The 15295-nt window shown below is 45.9% G+C and overlaps 1 protein-coding gene across 2 annotated transcripts in view; it reads right to left on the bottom strand.

The window, feature by feature from the left end:
* Window positions 1-15295, bottom strand: part of lama5 (laminin, alpha 5) — a 94375-nt gene that overhangs the window by 3771 nt on the left and 75309 nt on the right. For both annotated transcript variants that reach the window (XM_083769361.1, XM_083769362.1), the window contains exons 51-76: window positions 15024-15135; window positions 14648-14821; window positions 14332-14528; window positions 13988-14104; window positions 13617-13771; window positions 12528-12669; window positions 12159-12261; window positions 11713-11826; window positions 11121-11303; window positions 10520-10662; window positions 10189-10368; window positions 9697-9836; window positions 9420-9570; window positions 8517-8650; window positions 7572-7734; window positions 6321-6455; window positions 5929-6077; window positions 5681-5813; window positions 5321-5473; window positions 4505-4635; window positions 3856-4020; window positions 3286-3418; window positions 2914-3068; window positions 1777-1966; window positions 964-1101; window positions 468-627 (exon numbers count right to left, since the gene is read on the bottom strand). In XM_083769361.1, coding sequence (XP_083625487.1) covers window positions 468-627; window positions 964-1101; window positions 1777-1966; window positions 2914-3068; window positions 3286-3418; window positions 3856-4020; window positions 4505-4635; window positions 5321-5473; window positions 5681-5813; window positions 5929-6077; window positions 6321-6455; window positions 7572-7734; window positions 8517-8650; window positions 9420-9570; window positions 9697-9836; window positions 10189-10368; window positions 10520-10662; window positions 11121-11303; window positions 11713-11826; window positions 12159-12261; window positions 12528-12669; window positions 13617-13771; window positions 13988-14104; window positions 14332-14528; window positions 14648-14821; window positions 15024-15135 — 3850 coding nt within the window. The remainder of the gene's footprint in view (window positions 1-467; window positions 628-963; window positions 1102-1776; window positions 1967-2913; window positions 3069-3285; window positions 3419-3855; window positions 4021-4504; window positions 4636-5320; window positions 5474-5680; window positions 5814-5928; window positions 6078-6320; window positions 6456-7571; window positions 7735-8516; window positions 8651-9419; window positions 9571-9696; window positions 9837-10188; window positions 10369-10519; window positions 10663-11120; window positions 11304-11712; window positions 11827-12158; window positions 12262-12527; window positions 12670-13616; window positions 13772-13987; window positions 14105-14331; window positions 14529-14647; window positions 14822-15023; window positions 15136-15295) is intronic.

The raw sequence follows: 15295 nt of genomic DNA, 5'->3' as shown, positions 1-15295 counted from the left end.
AAATCCTTTCTTCTGGGGAGGTCCCTGGGCTGGAACAACATATTTTCAGATGGGGGTCGGCGGCCAATTACATATCATTTTTGGGGTCCTTGACATGAAATATTGAGAACCACTGATGTGGTTTTTCATTTAAAAAAAATACATTTTAAAAATAATTTTTATTTATTTATTTCGACGTCAGGCCTAAACGGCTTAATTGGCCAACCAGTGGGCCCTACAGCCCACAAGTTGAGGATGTTATAGTGTACATCCAGAACATTTGCAGAAAGAAAGCTATGGTACAAAGATGTGTATTTAGAAGAGAGGAGGACACTGGACAGCTATCACAGAGTCCACAGTGATGTGTATGTAGAAGAGAGGAGGACACTGGACAGCTATCACAGAGTCCACAGTGATGTGTATGTAGAAGAGAGGAGGACACTGGACAGCTATCACAGAGTCCACAGTGATGTGTATATACTATATACCGATAGTGACGTGTCCCCCCTGGCTGGAGAAGTACGCTCCTGGCTGCAGAGGGTTCTGGAAGCAGGGCACTGCCCCCTGGCTGTGGGAGGGGCTTCCTGCAGGGGCTTCGTTCAGATCAAGGTCTCTGACACAACCCACGAACCCACCGAACCCTGGGCTCTGGAGGGACAACGGAGAGAAAGAATATTTGAATCCAGTACACAAGATTCTGGGCCTAAGCAAGTGGAATATGTGCCAATAAGCCTGTAGTGTATATACAGTATATATTCTGTGGTGAGGTACAATTCTAGATTTGATTCTACACAGTACAATCCAGTGTTAATTTATCCATTTGTAACTCAGAGAGTGTGCAATTTGGTTACATTTGTACACTCCCGAGTTAAATTATCATCATATATTCTTACTGTGTTTCGTGCTGCAAAAAGTATGATTGCCACTAAGTATCCCCGTTTCAAAACAGGTGAAATATAACTAATAATAATTCTGAAATATTACCATGAGTGTGTGTGGCAGTCCTCCCACATACAGTGGTCCAGCGAGGCGCATCTTGTCTCCTCCCGGTGCCCTCTTAGACTGGCTGTTGATCCCGTCCACTATCAGACTGACCCGGTCTCCCTCACGCTTCACAAACACCTGAAGGAGAGAGAGACGATTAATAGTTAGACAACAGTTAGATGTATCTAGATCTAGGTATTTTAGCCAGAATCGGGCAATATTATATAAGACAAAGAGCACGACGCATTGCAGAGGAGACGGGGTGTTATGCAGCACAGTCTAAACTGGTCCAATGGACTGGTAGCCTGCAGTTGATCGAACCTTAACCACATAAACCCTAGCGTCCCTATGCTGTATGCACCGCGACGGGCTGAGAGCTTGTAAAAGGGTTCTTATAAAGTGGTTAACTTGCTCATTTAGTTTCAGTTGCTCTCTGGATAAAAGCAATGAAGTGAAAACATCTCGGCTGATTGCTAAATGTGTTAACCCATTCTGACCGGGCACCCATTTTGGTGTCTGCATCATGTTATGCTTTAGCTATTGAAAAATAGCAGATCTACAAGCTCGTATCGCGCCACCGAGTGGCGCGATACGAGCTTGTAGGTCGGCTATTTTTGAAAAATCGAAGACACTTTTAGAATCTGATCTCAGGTCAGAATGGGTTAATAATGAAACTGTCAGGATGTAATAGACATTTTTAGAATCTGATCTCAGGTCAGAATGTGTTCAATATCAAACGTGTTATTACAAACTGGGCGATAAGACAAACCATCATGTCACCCTGACCACATGAACCCCTGGGCCCTCGCTCACCGTGTGCCACAGGTCGTCGTTGTACGTCCTGCGGCTGCGCAGGCTGACCTTCCTCTTCCCTCCGTCCACCAGCAGCAGCAGGTGTCCCTCGGACACCGTCAGGGACATGGTGGCTCCGTCCCCGGGCTGGCCCACGTGAAGCACCAGACCGTCAGAGGAGTTGATCCTCAGAGACATGGAGATATGAGGCCTAGAGAGAGAGAGAGAGAATGCTCAGTGTTTGCCCCTTGATGACTTGTCCATCCAACCCTCTATGTAGGAGAGGTTTTGTCTGGGAATGCTTTCTAGGTCATGCTTTTCTTTTCTTCAGTTAAACAAAAAAAACGTATTAAACCTACAATGAACTAATATAATTACTTGATATTTGCTATATTGTATATTCATCGTGCTGTTGTATGTTCTCAACGGCAGACCTAGTAATATATCTGCATTAACCCATTCAGAGTACCGTACGACGTGTGGGAACGCCATAACTAATCCAAAGGACGGATCCAAAGGACGTGAATACACGTCCTAGCGCATTTTCAGTGACAAATATTCAGATTTTATTTTTGGCCTCTCCTTCTGCACCATACTTCTTGCTCTTCGCGCATGCACGTTGTCGTTCACTTCCCTGTTTACCGCTCACAAAGAAAGGCTTGCCGTGCGGAGGAGCTCTTCATTGTTTTGACCAGATGGATATACTAAGCTCTTCTTTCTGACTTCAACATGCCTCTCGTTCAAAATATGAAGCCAGGGATTATTCCGCCATCTTATCGTAACGATAGCGAGGTAAGCAAGAAAAAATATGTCTCCCGTTTTTTGTCCGGAACGGAAGGGGGGGGGGGGGGGGGGGGGGGGGTATATAACCCATTCTGACCTGAGATCAGATTCTAAAAATGTCTATTACATCCTGACAGTTTCATTATTAACCCATTCTGACCTGAGATCAGATTCTAAAAGTGTCTTCGATTTTTCAAAAATAGCAGACCTACAAGCTCGTATCGCGCCACCGAGTGGCGCGATACGAGCTTGTAGGTCTGCTATTTTTCAATAGCTAAAGCATGACATGATGCCGACACCAAAATGGGTTCCCGTAAAAGTAAAAGTGGCCATATCTTCCCGGCACCCGAGTTTCTGTATTCCACGGGTACTCACATGGTGCTGAATACAGTGGGCAGTGTGTCATATCTCTGGTAAGTGTTTGTAGATCCACTGAAATGTGAGGCTCCAATCTCCTGTGCAGACAGTTCCCCCTGGCACGACGCCCTGGTATTACGACTACGGGGACCGGTTGGCTTTTTGTGCTTTCCCTGTAAGGATGGTAGGAGGGGGAGGGGGAGGGGGAGAGAGAGAATGTATGAGATGGTGTGGTATTTTAGTTTTAGGGTTCTTGTGGGGATAAATAGCAGGTGGCGTGTGTGTGTGTGTGTGTGTGTGTGTGTGTGTGTGTGTGTGTGTGTGTGTGCACGTGTATTAAATTAAATGATTTGTCATGTAAAGACCGTGGCGTTGTGTGTTCTAACTTACCTTGTTATTCTTCTGTTTGGGAGCTGAGGCCTGGATCTGCTGAGGTTTCTTGGCCTCGGGACAGTCCAGAGGAACGTTGACGTTCGTTGTGAATTTCAGCAGGTTCCACACTTCCTGAGAAACATCTGCCGCTCTGGACCAACCAACACACATCGAGGTGTAAGAAATAGATATAACATCGATGTTTCTATCTAGCTATCCATGTATATATCCATAGGACGGCACAGAAATATGTCAATCTTTCGCCCTGAGATACAGTATGCCCCAAGGAAAACTTGAAAGAATATATGTTTCCATTATGGGACAGATTGAAAATAATTGTATACTTGACGTTTAACCACTTAAACCACAGCATCCCTATTCGGGGTGGAACATTCACCAGATCTACAAGCTCACAGCGCATCGCAACACAATGCATCGTGAGCTTGTAGATCTGCCATTTTTGACAAACAGATTTGATGTAAATAGAAAAAAGAAAGCACATGTGCAACTACAAACTATAGAGGGATTAAACCGATACATCCCTCCCTCCCTCCCTCTCTCCCCGTCCATCCTTCTCTCCAGCATTACCTCTTGATGAAGAGGTTGCTGATGCAGCCAGTGAGGTTGCTGGTGACGGCGTCTGAACTCCCACCCAGGAAGACCACTCCTCCGGCGGGCGCGGCGCGGGCGGCCGGTCCTGCCCTGCCTCCGTCCTTGGCCTTCTCCAGCATGTCGTCCACATACAGACGTATGCTGTGGGGGCGGGCAACATGCGACACATGATGAGGAATGCATGGATGCATTTAACCCATTCTGACCTGAGATCAGATTCTAAAAATGTCTTCTACATCCTGACAGTTTTCTGAAAAGGCTATGTTTCTATGTCAGTGGTTCTTCCATTTTTCAAAAATAGCAGACCTACAAGCTCGTAGCGCGCCACTCGGTGGCGCACTACGAGCTTGTAGATCTGTTATTTTTCAATAGCTAAAGCATAACAAAAGGCCAAAATGGGTTAAGGGGATAGTTCACCCCCCCAAAAAATGGCTTATTTAGGCCTGAACTATTCCTTCAACAATATCAACATTATAATATAATGTAAAGTTAACGGCAGACATATGTTGGAACATACATCATTATAGTATTATTGTGTAATCATTTTGTATTGTGTGATAGTATAATGTATAATGTTGCAGTGTTGAATACAATACAATAGTGTTACTGTGCACATTAATCTCACCCATTGCTGTTGCTGTAGAGAGCTACGTAGTGACTGTTGTCATCGTTGTAGGACATTTGTGTTTTGATTTCACTGTTCCCGGCTCGCACTACAACATGGCCGTTATCCAGAAACACCTGACACAGTCCATCCTGAGAGACACAAAGCACGAGTATTAACACTCTGACCGCCCGGGGGGTAATTGGAACCATTAAATCAGGGCGCCCAGCGATTTGCAGCTTCAGAGCCTATTTCAAGGTTGCTCCGCGCCATCTTGGAAGTAGCTAGAAGTAGCTAGATGTAGCCAAAACGCCTCACAACGGGAGGTTTGATTACTTCTAACGCGACGAGCGACGGGACCGCGATGGGCCGTCAAAAACATACTCTTTGGTTATAATTGGAAGCATTGATTTCGATCAAGAGTTATTCATGTTTTAAGATTTTTCATCCCATCCATTAAAATGGAGCGGGACCACTTTGGATGACGTCCCAACCGGAAATGACATCCAATGTTGCTCAATCGATGCTCCCAGCCAGTTATGAAATGATTAATGTTCTGTCTTTTGATTAATAGTTGCGCTAAGCGTAACTATTTGATAGGACGGAGACCTCCGTTTTGGCCGCTCAACGGAGTGTTAACAATTAACATTTTAAGTTATTAACAAAAAAAATAATAATAAAATAACCTCGAAAAGATTAAAAAATTATAATTATAATAAAAATCAAAACAAATTTGATGAAAGCAGTCCTACAATTCACACAACGCTTGTAGCTATTGTCACTATTAAATAGTGCTATTAAATATGTATTCTTTTCAAATATGGGGCTCAATCTCACCTGTGCCTGGTGGTAGAACATCAGGCCATCCTTCTGGTCGGTTCTGAATCCAAAGCCGGCGTAGAAGTTGTCCCTGAGATTTGGGATTGGGTTGGACGCGACGGCAGCCAGTTCCAGATAGCTCTGACCTGAGAAATGAGCCTCACGGGCCACCTGACATGCGCACGCACCACACACACACACACACACGCACCACACACACACACACACGCACCACACACACACACACACACAAGGAATGTTTACACTCTCACTTGCAGAAGTTAAATATATATTTACTGATAGGACTGTGGAGGAGGTGTGTGTGTGTGTGTGCGTGTGTGTGTGTGTGTGTGCGTGTGTGTGTGCGTGCGTGCGTACCAGTAGGTCATTGGGACATCCGAAGCTGACTCCGGCGGTCTTCATCCTCTTGAGGTCAATGTGTTGCTTTCGTGCCATGACATTCCTGAAGCAGCCCTTCACAGAACCCTGCTTGGTGAACTTGGACTTCAAACTGCAGACAGAGAGAAGGAGTTAATGTTAGTAAGTGTAAGTGTGCGTGCATGTGCATGTGCATGTGCATGCTTGTGCGTGCGTGCGTGCGTGCGTGCGACGGTGCCACCACCCACTTGCTGGGCATCTTGTCCTCAGGGACTCCACCCAGGTAGTAGGTGCCGCTGAACAGAGGGATGTCCGCAGCCAAGTCTTTCAGGAACAGAGTGTGCTTGTTGGCCCGGACCACCAATGTGCGTTTGGACCGCACGATGATTATCTCCATCTGAAACGCACAGACACAAAGTCATGTTGACGGGATCCGAACATCTTCCCTAGTACTAAATATAAAATATTATATACTCATACTGTGTATATCCTGTATTCAAATGCTCTGTTTCGTCATTGCATTAGGCACACCCCCCCAAATCAGTCAGGTCCCATATATGGGAACAAAAGGGGATATGCCCTTATAAGGGCATGGGACAAGGACTGACAGATATCAGAGATCTCCACATATCTGACTCACCGACTTGGATTCTCCGTCACTGATCCGGAGGTACGGTGAAGCAGGGTCTTTGGGCTCCAATTCCTCCAGACTGCCTGTCAAGTCATAGAAGACCTTCATTCTCCCGCGGATGACAGCCAAACACAGGTACTGGTTCTGAGGGGAGCGAGATAAGAAACAGTCCATGAAGGCTGGTATACATGTACGTAGATACAGTATTTAATCAGAACAGTACATTGAATAACCTCCTGAAGGAATAAGAGAATAGTGCATTTGGAAATGGGACACTCATGAATGAAGAAAATGTATGAATCAATGCATAAAAAAGGTGAATTGCAAATCAATGACTATTAAGGATCAGACTAAATATGTGAACCAATGATTCTATTGAAACTATTGAGTCACCAGAGGGGTCTAGCGAAGGAAAAGGTCATGAATCTATTGAGTCACCAGAGGGGGTCTAGCGAAGGAAAAGGTCATGAAACTATTGAGTCACCAGAGGGGGTCTAGCGAAGGAAAAGGTCATGAATCTATTGAGTCACCAGAGGGGGTCTAGCGAAGGAAAAGGTCATGAAACTATTGAGTCACCAGAGGGGTCTAGCGAAGGAAAAGGTCATGAAACTATTGAGTCACCAGAGGGGGTCTAGTGAAGGAAAAGGTCATGAAACTATTGAGTCACCAGAGGGGGTCTAGCGAAGGAAAAGGTCATGAAACTATTGAGTCACCAGAGGGGGTCTAGCGAAGGAAAAGGTCATGAAACTATTGAGTCACCAGAGGGGGTCTAGCGAAGGAAAAGGTCATGAAACTATTGAGTCACCAGAGGGGTCTAGCGAAGGAAAAGGTCATGAAACTATTGAGTCACCAGAGGGGGTCTAGTGAAGGAAAAGGTCATGAAACTATTGAGTCACCAGAGGGGGTCTAGCGAAGGAAAAGGTCATGAAACTATTGAGTCACCAGAGGGGGTCTAGCGAAGGAAAAGGTCATGAATCTATTGAGTCACCAGAGGGGGTCTAGCGAAGGAAAAGGTCATGAAACTATTGAGTCACCAGAGGGGGTCTAGCGAAGGAAAAGGTCATGAAACTATTGAGTCACCAGAGGGGTGTAGCGAAGGAAAAGGTCATGAAACTATTGAGTCACCAGAGGGGGTCTAGCGAAGGAAAAGGTCATGAAACTATTGAGTCACCAGAGGGGGTCTAGCGAAGGAAAAGGTCATGAAACTATTGAGTCACCAGAGGGGGGTCTAGCGAAGGAAAAGGTCATGCTATTCATTACCCCGCTCATCAGGAGGATCAGCACTCCGTCCTGAGAGAGCAGTCTGACGTCCTGGTCGAAGCGCGAGATCTTGCCTTCGTCCTTGAAGACCACCTCAGCGTAACCACTGCCATCGAAGTATGACCCGTCGTCCAGCCATGGCTGAGGGGAGCCAGGCTTCCCTCTGATGACAAACACACACGCACACACACGGTTATTAACATTATCTGATGCGCATTTGCTTTGACAACCATGACCGTTTACATACAGTGAGAGAGAGACAATGGGAGAGGATCATAATTGGTAAAGACAGATTGAGACCAAACCTGGGTTGCATGGCATGACAATTATAAACAGCAACAATAGACAACATTGTGTTTATTAGACGGAAACTAACTCACGCAAATAAACATGCAGTTTGTCCTTTACTAGTGGCCCATTATCTCTCTCCCGTATTTTTAACCCTGCACTGCCCCCCACCAACCCATAGGGTCGGGATGCTTTAGGATGTTTTTTCTAATTGTCCAGTTCCTTAACAATTCCTATGTATTCCTATATATATATATATATATATATATATATATATATATATCTCACTGGTTCTTAAAGTGAGGTACAGCCAGGCACCCTCTGGGTTTCTTGAGGGGGTTCCAAATGGACCCTTAAGGTCTGTAACTTCGAGAGTGTACAAATGGACGGAACCAAATGGAGCCGTTCCATTTGTACCCTTTCAGAGTTATAGTGGTATAATATAATATAATTGCATAAGCAGACGTGAAAGTCACACACTAGCTTTTGACAGTGTGATAAACCGGTTCTGGAACATTTGAGCAACCAATTCCGGGTTGCTCAATGTTGGATCCGGTTCCTCTGATTCCTCCAGTTCTGGATCCCAACCCTACTACCCATCAGCACCACCACCCCTGCGACCCCGGAGAGCCCAGGAGACATCCTGAGTCCACTGACCTGACACATGGCTTGTCCTGGGTGGTGTTGAGCTGGAAGATCTTCTCAAAGTTGTACAGGCTGAGCACGGCCTCGTTCAGAGACTGCAGCTCAATGCAGCCCTTAAAGTTCTCCAGACGGAGCTTTGCAGGAGGCTGTAAGAGGAGGAACGCATGGTTATTACCACCTCCTAACTATGCCATGTCACAGAGGGGGATATGTTTGATATCGCTTTATGAACTATGGTGGGTTAAATACGGACATAAAAGGGGAAGTTCCACCCCAAAAACTGAATTTTGTGTTACACTAGTAGCCTATGAGGCTATAGTCACAGGGACATGATGCTGTGTACCCGAGCAGGGAGCCATTGGGTACAATTTATAGCCTTTGATGTGACTCTGCCGGGATTTGAGCTGCCCCGATCTCCCAGTCTCAGGGGAGACCACGAGGTCACTGAGCTTGTGCTACACCAGACAGTGTAAATTGACAGTAAACCCATTTTGGGGCGTGAACCCCTTTTGGTGCTAGCATTATGTTATGCTTTCGCTATTGAAAAATAGCAGATCTACAAGCTCATAGCGCGCCACCGAGTGGCGCGCTACGAGCTTGTAGGTCTGCTATTTTTGAAAAATCAAAGAACGACTGACATACTGTAGAAACGTAGCTTTTTCAGAAAACTGTCAGGATGTATAAGACATTTTTTAGAATCTGATCTCAGGTCAAAATGGGTTAAGTCTAGAAATCTGAGCATAGCGTTGAGAATTTGTTTTCGGAGCTGTTCCGTTGAAATTGAATCAACGGCCGATTATGTGGGCCCATGGAATTTGTGGTTGAAATATATATATAATGAGTTTTCAACTCCAAAACAGTTTGATTTGAATGCAGGGCATTCACACACAGAGCCCTCTCTCTCTCTGCTTATACCTTGAACGTGTCAGGGTATCCTCCCACGTAGAACACTGTGTCGTCGGTCAACAGGTTGAGTAGACCCTTGTCTCCTCCGGCCTCCACCTTGGCCTTGGTCACTCTCTGCCCATCGTTGGAGGACATAGACATCTGTCCATACTGGAGGATCCTACACACACACACACACACACACAGTCAGCCAAGCGGACAAAATTGGGTACGGTGTGTTTGTGTATGTGTGTGTGTGTGTGTGTGTGTGTATGTCTGTGTGTGCGCGTGTGTGTGTCTGACTGACCTCTCAAGCATCACACTGTTGAACCCCTCCTTGGATATGACGTCTTCCTCCATCATGACGTCGGCCGTTTCTCCTCCGATGTTAAAGAACCAACGCAACCGCTTCCCCTCCAACGACATGCCCAGGAACTCCTTGCTGGACTACAAATACCAGAAAACCAATGACTGTGATAAAACTACAAAAACTACCTATACTTTTATTTGTATGAAATCACAAATCAATGCAATTTAATCCATTTTGGGGCGGGAACCCCTTTTTGGTGTTAGCATTATGTTACGCTTTAGCTATTGAAAAATAGCAGATCTACAAGCTAACGTGGCGCGCTACGAGCTTGTAGGTCTGCTATTTTTGAAAAGTCGAAGAACGACATAGAAACAGAAAACTGTCAGGATTTAGAAGACATTTATAGAATCGTTCCCAGGTCAAAAATGGGTTAAATAAACAAACTGAAAACAAAACATTGAAGTATATAAGCCGTCCGACGCTGCTTACGTCCTTGTTTCCCAGGTAGAAGACAAACTGCCTGGTGGCGTTGTCCTGCCGTCTGGCCCGCGGGGCCTCCGGCAGAGTGATGTAGAACTTGAGGGCTGTGTAGGCCGCCAGGTCCGCCAGGTTACCGGGCGTGCGCACCTGGATGCCGGCGGTGCCGTTAAACTTCACCGGGAGGCTCACCTGAGGAGGAGGAGGAGGAGGAGCGGAGAGATGAGTTGGTTTGTCTCTTCAGTGTGTATGTGTGTGTGGCACATCTGGACATTGTATGTGTGTGTCTGTGTGTCTGTGTGTGTGTGTGTGTGTGTGTGTGTGTGTGTGTGTGTGTGCGCACCTTGCTGGCAGCCCTGCGTGCCTGCTCTATGAGCTGCCGGATGCGGTTGATGCTGTCAGAGATGTTGGGCATCTGGGCCGAGTGGTTCTGGAGTTTATCCAGCTTCTTCATCAGCATTGGGATCACGTCACCCAGCATGCTCACTGAGAGAGAGAGAGAGAGACAGAGAGAGAAAGACAGAGTCAGATACTCATACCTGCTACCACATACGTATTATCTGTTTATATCTTTGTGATTAAAACCCCTTTTGGTGTTAGCATTATGCTATGCTTTAGCTATTGAAAAATAGCAGATCTACAAGCTCATAGCGCGCCACCGAGTGACGCGCTATGAGCTTGTAGGTCCGCTATTTTTGAAAAATCGAAGGACGACTGACATAGAAACGTAGCTTTTTCAGAAAACTGTCAGGATGTAGAAGACATTTTTAGAATGTGATCTCAGGTCAGAATGGGTTAATTGACCTGTTTCCATCCTCTATCCTCTCCCTTCTCACAAAGAAAACAACAAAATGATGGAGCGAGCACGGAAAAAGCATTTAACTCTCTCCTTTTCCACCTGTAAACCTGTGATGTGATAATAAAGGTTATTTCTCTCTCTGTACCGGTCTTGTTGGCCTCCATCAGAGCCTTGTTGATGTCATCATTGGTGGCGTTCGCGTCTCCGTAGGTCTGCTGCCATTGGTCCAGCTGCTCCTTGATCGGACCCAAGGCCTCGTTGACCTTGGTGGCCGTGGCGTTCGCCTGCTCCGCCGCGCGCTTGGCCTGGTCGATCTCCATGCTGACGTCTGTCATGAAAACAACGGCTACAGTCAACTCACAACCACTCACCTTCTGTATGTGTCTGTCACAAAGACAATTAGAGGGCTTTATATTTTGTCGTGCTAAATGTTCGTAGGCAGTAGTCTGCAAGCTCACAATGCGTTGCTGCATCACAACACGTTGTGAGCTTGTAGATCGGATGTTTCCAGCAAGCGACACTGGCAAGCGAAACGAGAGATTTTAAATTTAGCATTAGCGTGAGAGTCCGGGTGCAATCTTGAGTGTGTGTGTGTGTGTGTGTGTGTGTGTGTGTGTGTGTGTGTGTGTGTGTGTGTGTGTGTGTGTGCATGCGTGCGTGCGTGCGTGTCTCTGTGTGTGTGTGTGTGTGTGTGTGTGTGTGTGTGTGTGTGTGTGTGTGTGTGTGTGCGTGCGTACTTGTGCTGAAGGTGAGGTTAGTCTTCAAATCGTCCAGGTCATTCATCAGTTGGGTTTTCTTGTCGACAGCTTCAACCAGACGCTTCTCTGCTTCCTCCACCTGAGGCTTCAGGTCTGAAACACGCACAAGAACACATTCAACTTCCTGTATAAGCTCAGCTTGCAAAAGAACGCACGTTGCAATTACAAGGACTACACACACCAGGGCCGTGTCCCAGATCTCTCCCTGCTTACTCCTACATACAACTCACTGTAGAAAAAGTACAGTAGTGAGTGAGTGAGGACACAGCCACGGTTTTAGTTGGATATCGTCCAAAACGTTTCAGCATTCAAATTGAAAAGCAGCAAAAATAGCAGATCTACAATAGCAGTGTAGCAGATCAAGTGTGTGTGTGTGTGTGTGTGTGTGTGTGTGTGTGTGTGTGTGTATGTGCGTGCGTGCGTACCTGTGTTGAGATCGTCCAGTAGTTTCTTAGCCTCTTGGGCCAGCTCCACGCTGTGGTTTCTCAGTGATTCGGCCATCTCACCAAGATCCTGACCCTTCACATTCTGTATAGACACACACACACACACACACACACACACACACACACACACACCATACGCTGAATACAGTACAATACAATACAATACAGAGAGACACACCGAGCCAATGGTCCCAAACACCCACCTTAATGGAGAGGTGTCTATTTAAGCCCACAACCAGGCATACGGACATGGTCAAATATGTATTTGGAACTAACAGAAACAATACATGTGCAATAAAGCCGACTCATAATGATAAGTCAAGGCCTATATATATATCCAGACAGTACCTCCAGTGCGTCCATAGCAGCCTTGTTGGCGGTGTTGGCAGCGTCCTCGGCCTCTCGCACGCCGTCGATGATGTTCGTGTACGCCTTGGACGCGTTCACGGCTCGGCCGATGAAACCGTCCTCATTGGTGCCGTCGATCAGGCTGTAACGCAGAAGATCAACACATATTTTAACACCCACTCAGTATTTCTTAACCTGTGGGCCAGAGCCCACTGGTGGGCTGTGAGGATATTGCAAGTGGGCCCCCAAATCATTGGCAAACACTATGATTTTAATGATAGTATAATATTACATTATACTACGTTGGTTCCATCGATCTAAGCTGGAACACAATCGATGGATTGACCATGAAAATAAACATGCTCTGAAAATGCACTTAGGCAGACGTGTTAAGTGGTCAGATGGGAACACTTTGGGCCCGGATCCAGAAAAGTTTGAGAATCAGAAAATTAAATTAAATTAAGAAAATAATGAACTGAACTAAAATTCACTAACACATTAAACAGTCTTTATCCTAATGATGTGCACAGCCTCACAGTAACAAAGACTACAACTACCAAAACTAACTGACTAACCAACCAGTTAAATAGTGTTGTATCTACAGCTTTCATCTAACCATCTAACACAAAGAGGAGGTTACAGTCTCTTATCTTATCTACCTAACAAATAACTAGGGATGACATATTAGTATCGGACCATATTTGCCGGTGCCAGAAAATATCAGTATTGGCAAATAAAGTTGACATTCACCGATGGCAGTAGCGATATTTATTTTCTGTTGGGAAGCATCTGTTTTACGTTGGCTATGTTGGTGTGATCTGCAGTCTACTAAGCTGCAGTCATTTTATAATGAAGATGTATTTGTTTCCCTGGCACAAAAAGGTAACAACAAAATAAACAAATATCAGTATCGGCTAAATTGTTATTCTAATCATCGGCATCAGCCAAGAATGTTAACATCGACGCATCCATACAAATGACTAAAGCCCAATGTATATTTGTTTTAGTTGCGTGCCGGTGTCGAGCACCAAACACAGCCCATGTGGCATGATGCTCAACCAATAATTCAGGCATAACTAGGTCTTTTACCTAGTGAGGTTATTAGCCAGTGAATCCAGAAGCTCTGCGTGTGCCTCTGCCTGCTCCACCAGGGGAATCTTAGACACGGACGGGGCAAACGTCTGAACCTTCTGCCCCAAAGGCATCCTGGCTCCGTCTAACTGCGCCGCTAACCTCTCGTAGTCCTGGAGATGAAAGAGGCACAGAAGGGATAGGGAGGTGGAGGGGAGGAAGGGGGTAGTGAAGAATGCAAAGTTTAACATAATGTGATTTCCAATAAATGTAGCACTTTAATGAAATGTGTGTGTGTGTGTGTGTGTGTGTGTGTGTGTGTGTGTGTGTGTGTGTGTGTGTGTGTGTGTGTGTGTGTGTGTGCGTGCGTGTGTAGATAGATAGCTGACCTCCTTGGAGTCTTGCAGCATGGTTAGCATGTCGTTGACTTGTGCCACATCATCCTCAGTCATCATCAACACACTCTCTACCTCCTTCTGCTGGGACTCCAACTCCTCTACCTTCCTCTGAGAGACGATAGAGAAAGAATTAAAAAAAATACAACTTTTATGTAACCACTACCACCACCATAAAACCCACATAATGTATTGACCGGGGTCCCCCACAGGTCTGTACTTGTCCGCCTGACAATATGGTCAATATTACTATTGACTATTATTCACTATTACATCTCACTATGAGATGTAAGACTAATTTGAGTTAGTCTGGATGCGTTCGGGGGGCGTTCTCTCACCTGGCTTTCCTCCAGAGCTTTCTGGTTCATGTTGTTGATCTCGTCCGCTCTGGCTGTGTTGTTGACGGCTTCGTTGAGGGCGTCTCTGAGGTCCATGAGTTCTGAATGGAACCGGGCCAGTCTGTCTCTGATGCTCTTGCCTTGGTCATTGTTGTCCGTCTGACGGTTGACCAGCTCTTTGTTCACACGCTCCAACACTGACAGAGGACCGAGAGGGAAGACCGAGAATGGGAGATAGAGGTGTTAATACCGTTTGTTTTCATTGGCATGCCGCATGAGTGACTATAATACAAATATAATCTAAGTGTGCACTCACGTTTCTCGGCCTCTGTCTTCTCGCGGTCGGCCATTTTCTTCTGACCCACACAGCTCCTGTACTTCATCTCTCTCAACATAGCCTCCACCTCCCTCAGCTTCTTCTCCTTCTCTGCGTCATCCTGCCCATCGTCCGTCTCATTCGCCCCCGACCGGTTGACTGCCAATAGCATGTCTGTGGAAGGGGGGGACAGTTCAATCAATCGATAGGCTAACTTTATTGACATGACTCACTGTTTTTTGGCAGGTGGCTTTCTGAGCTCAGCCTTTTTTATGGCCATGATTTCAAACCAAATGATACTAAATCAACAATTGAATAATAATCCTTTGTTAAATGAATATGGACTGTGCTGAGTCGGGTGTCTACTTCATCTTACCGTTTATGTCCATTGTGACGTTGTTCACAAAGTCCAGCAGGTTTAGCGCCCTCTGGTGTGTATCGACGGCATTATCCTCCACGTTGTGGGAGTGGTCATGGGTCGCTGCAACCTGGAGACACAACAATATACAACTCTTAAAGGAGCATCTCAGAACACTCTTTGAAGTAGGAACGCTTGTGATAAACTTTTTATGAACACAGACGGCCATGTTTTGTTTTGTGTAGATGGATGAGGGTATATGTGCCATCGCCTGAGAGCCCTTAAAATGT

The sequence above is a fragment of the Protomyctophum parallelum genome (assembly GCF_964188405.1).
Source record: "Protomyctophum parallelum genome assembly, chromosome: 7".
NCBI classification, from domain to species: domain Eukaryota; kingdom Metazoa; phylum Chordata; class Actinopteri; order Myctophiformes; family Myctophidae; genus Protomyctophum; species Protomyctophum parallelum.
Note: the sequence above shows the minus strand (reverse complement) of the source record. Positions and strands in the feature narration are given on the sequence as shown.